Source organism: Egretta garzetta, unplaced genomic scaffold, assembly GCF_000687185.1.
Source record: "Egretta garzetta isolate BGI_Z169 unplaced genomic scaffold, ASM68718v1 scaffold1080, whole genome shotgun sequence".
Classification (NCBI taxonomy): Eukaryota; Metazoa; Chordata; class Aves; order Pelecaniformes; family Ardeidae; genus Egretta; species Egretta garzetta.
This window is the reverse complement of record NW_009258399.1, coordinates 20792-21074: the sequence shown is the minus strand read 5'-3', so window position 1 is coordinate 21074 and position 283 is coordinate 20792. Positions and strand designations below refer to the sequence as shown.

At 61.8% G+C, this 283-nt stretch overlaps 1 protein-coding gene across 1 annotated transcript in view; it reads left to right on the top strand.

Moving 5' to 3' along the window:
* The window catches only part of LOC104129736 (transcription factor CP2), a 36839-nt gene that overhangs the window by 24246 nt on the left and 12310 nt on the right, over positions 1-283 (top strand). Inside the window, 1 exon segment of the mRNA XM_035898275.1 lies at positions 229-281. Within this exon segment, the coding sequence (XP_035754168.1) occupies positions 229-281 (53 nt within the window).

The window sequence follows — 283 nt, the reverse complement described above, 5'->3', positions numbered from 1 at the left end:
GGGGGTGGAGGCCCCATCCCTGGGAACATCCCAGGCCAGGTTGGACGGGGCTGTGAGCAACCTGGTCTGGTTCAAGGTGTCCCTGCTCCTGCGGGAGGGTTGGGCTGGGTGACCTCTGGGGGTCCCTTCCCACCCAAAGTGTTCTGTGATTCTGTGAAATCCCTCACAGCACGAAGGCTGTCAGGTTTCCCAGGCCAGCTCCGGGCACTGACTGTTTCTCCCCTCTAGAGCATATTCCGGGTGGTGTTTCATGACCGGCGGGTGCAGTGAACGCCGCACACCA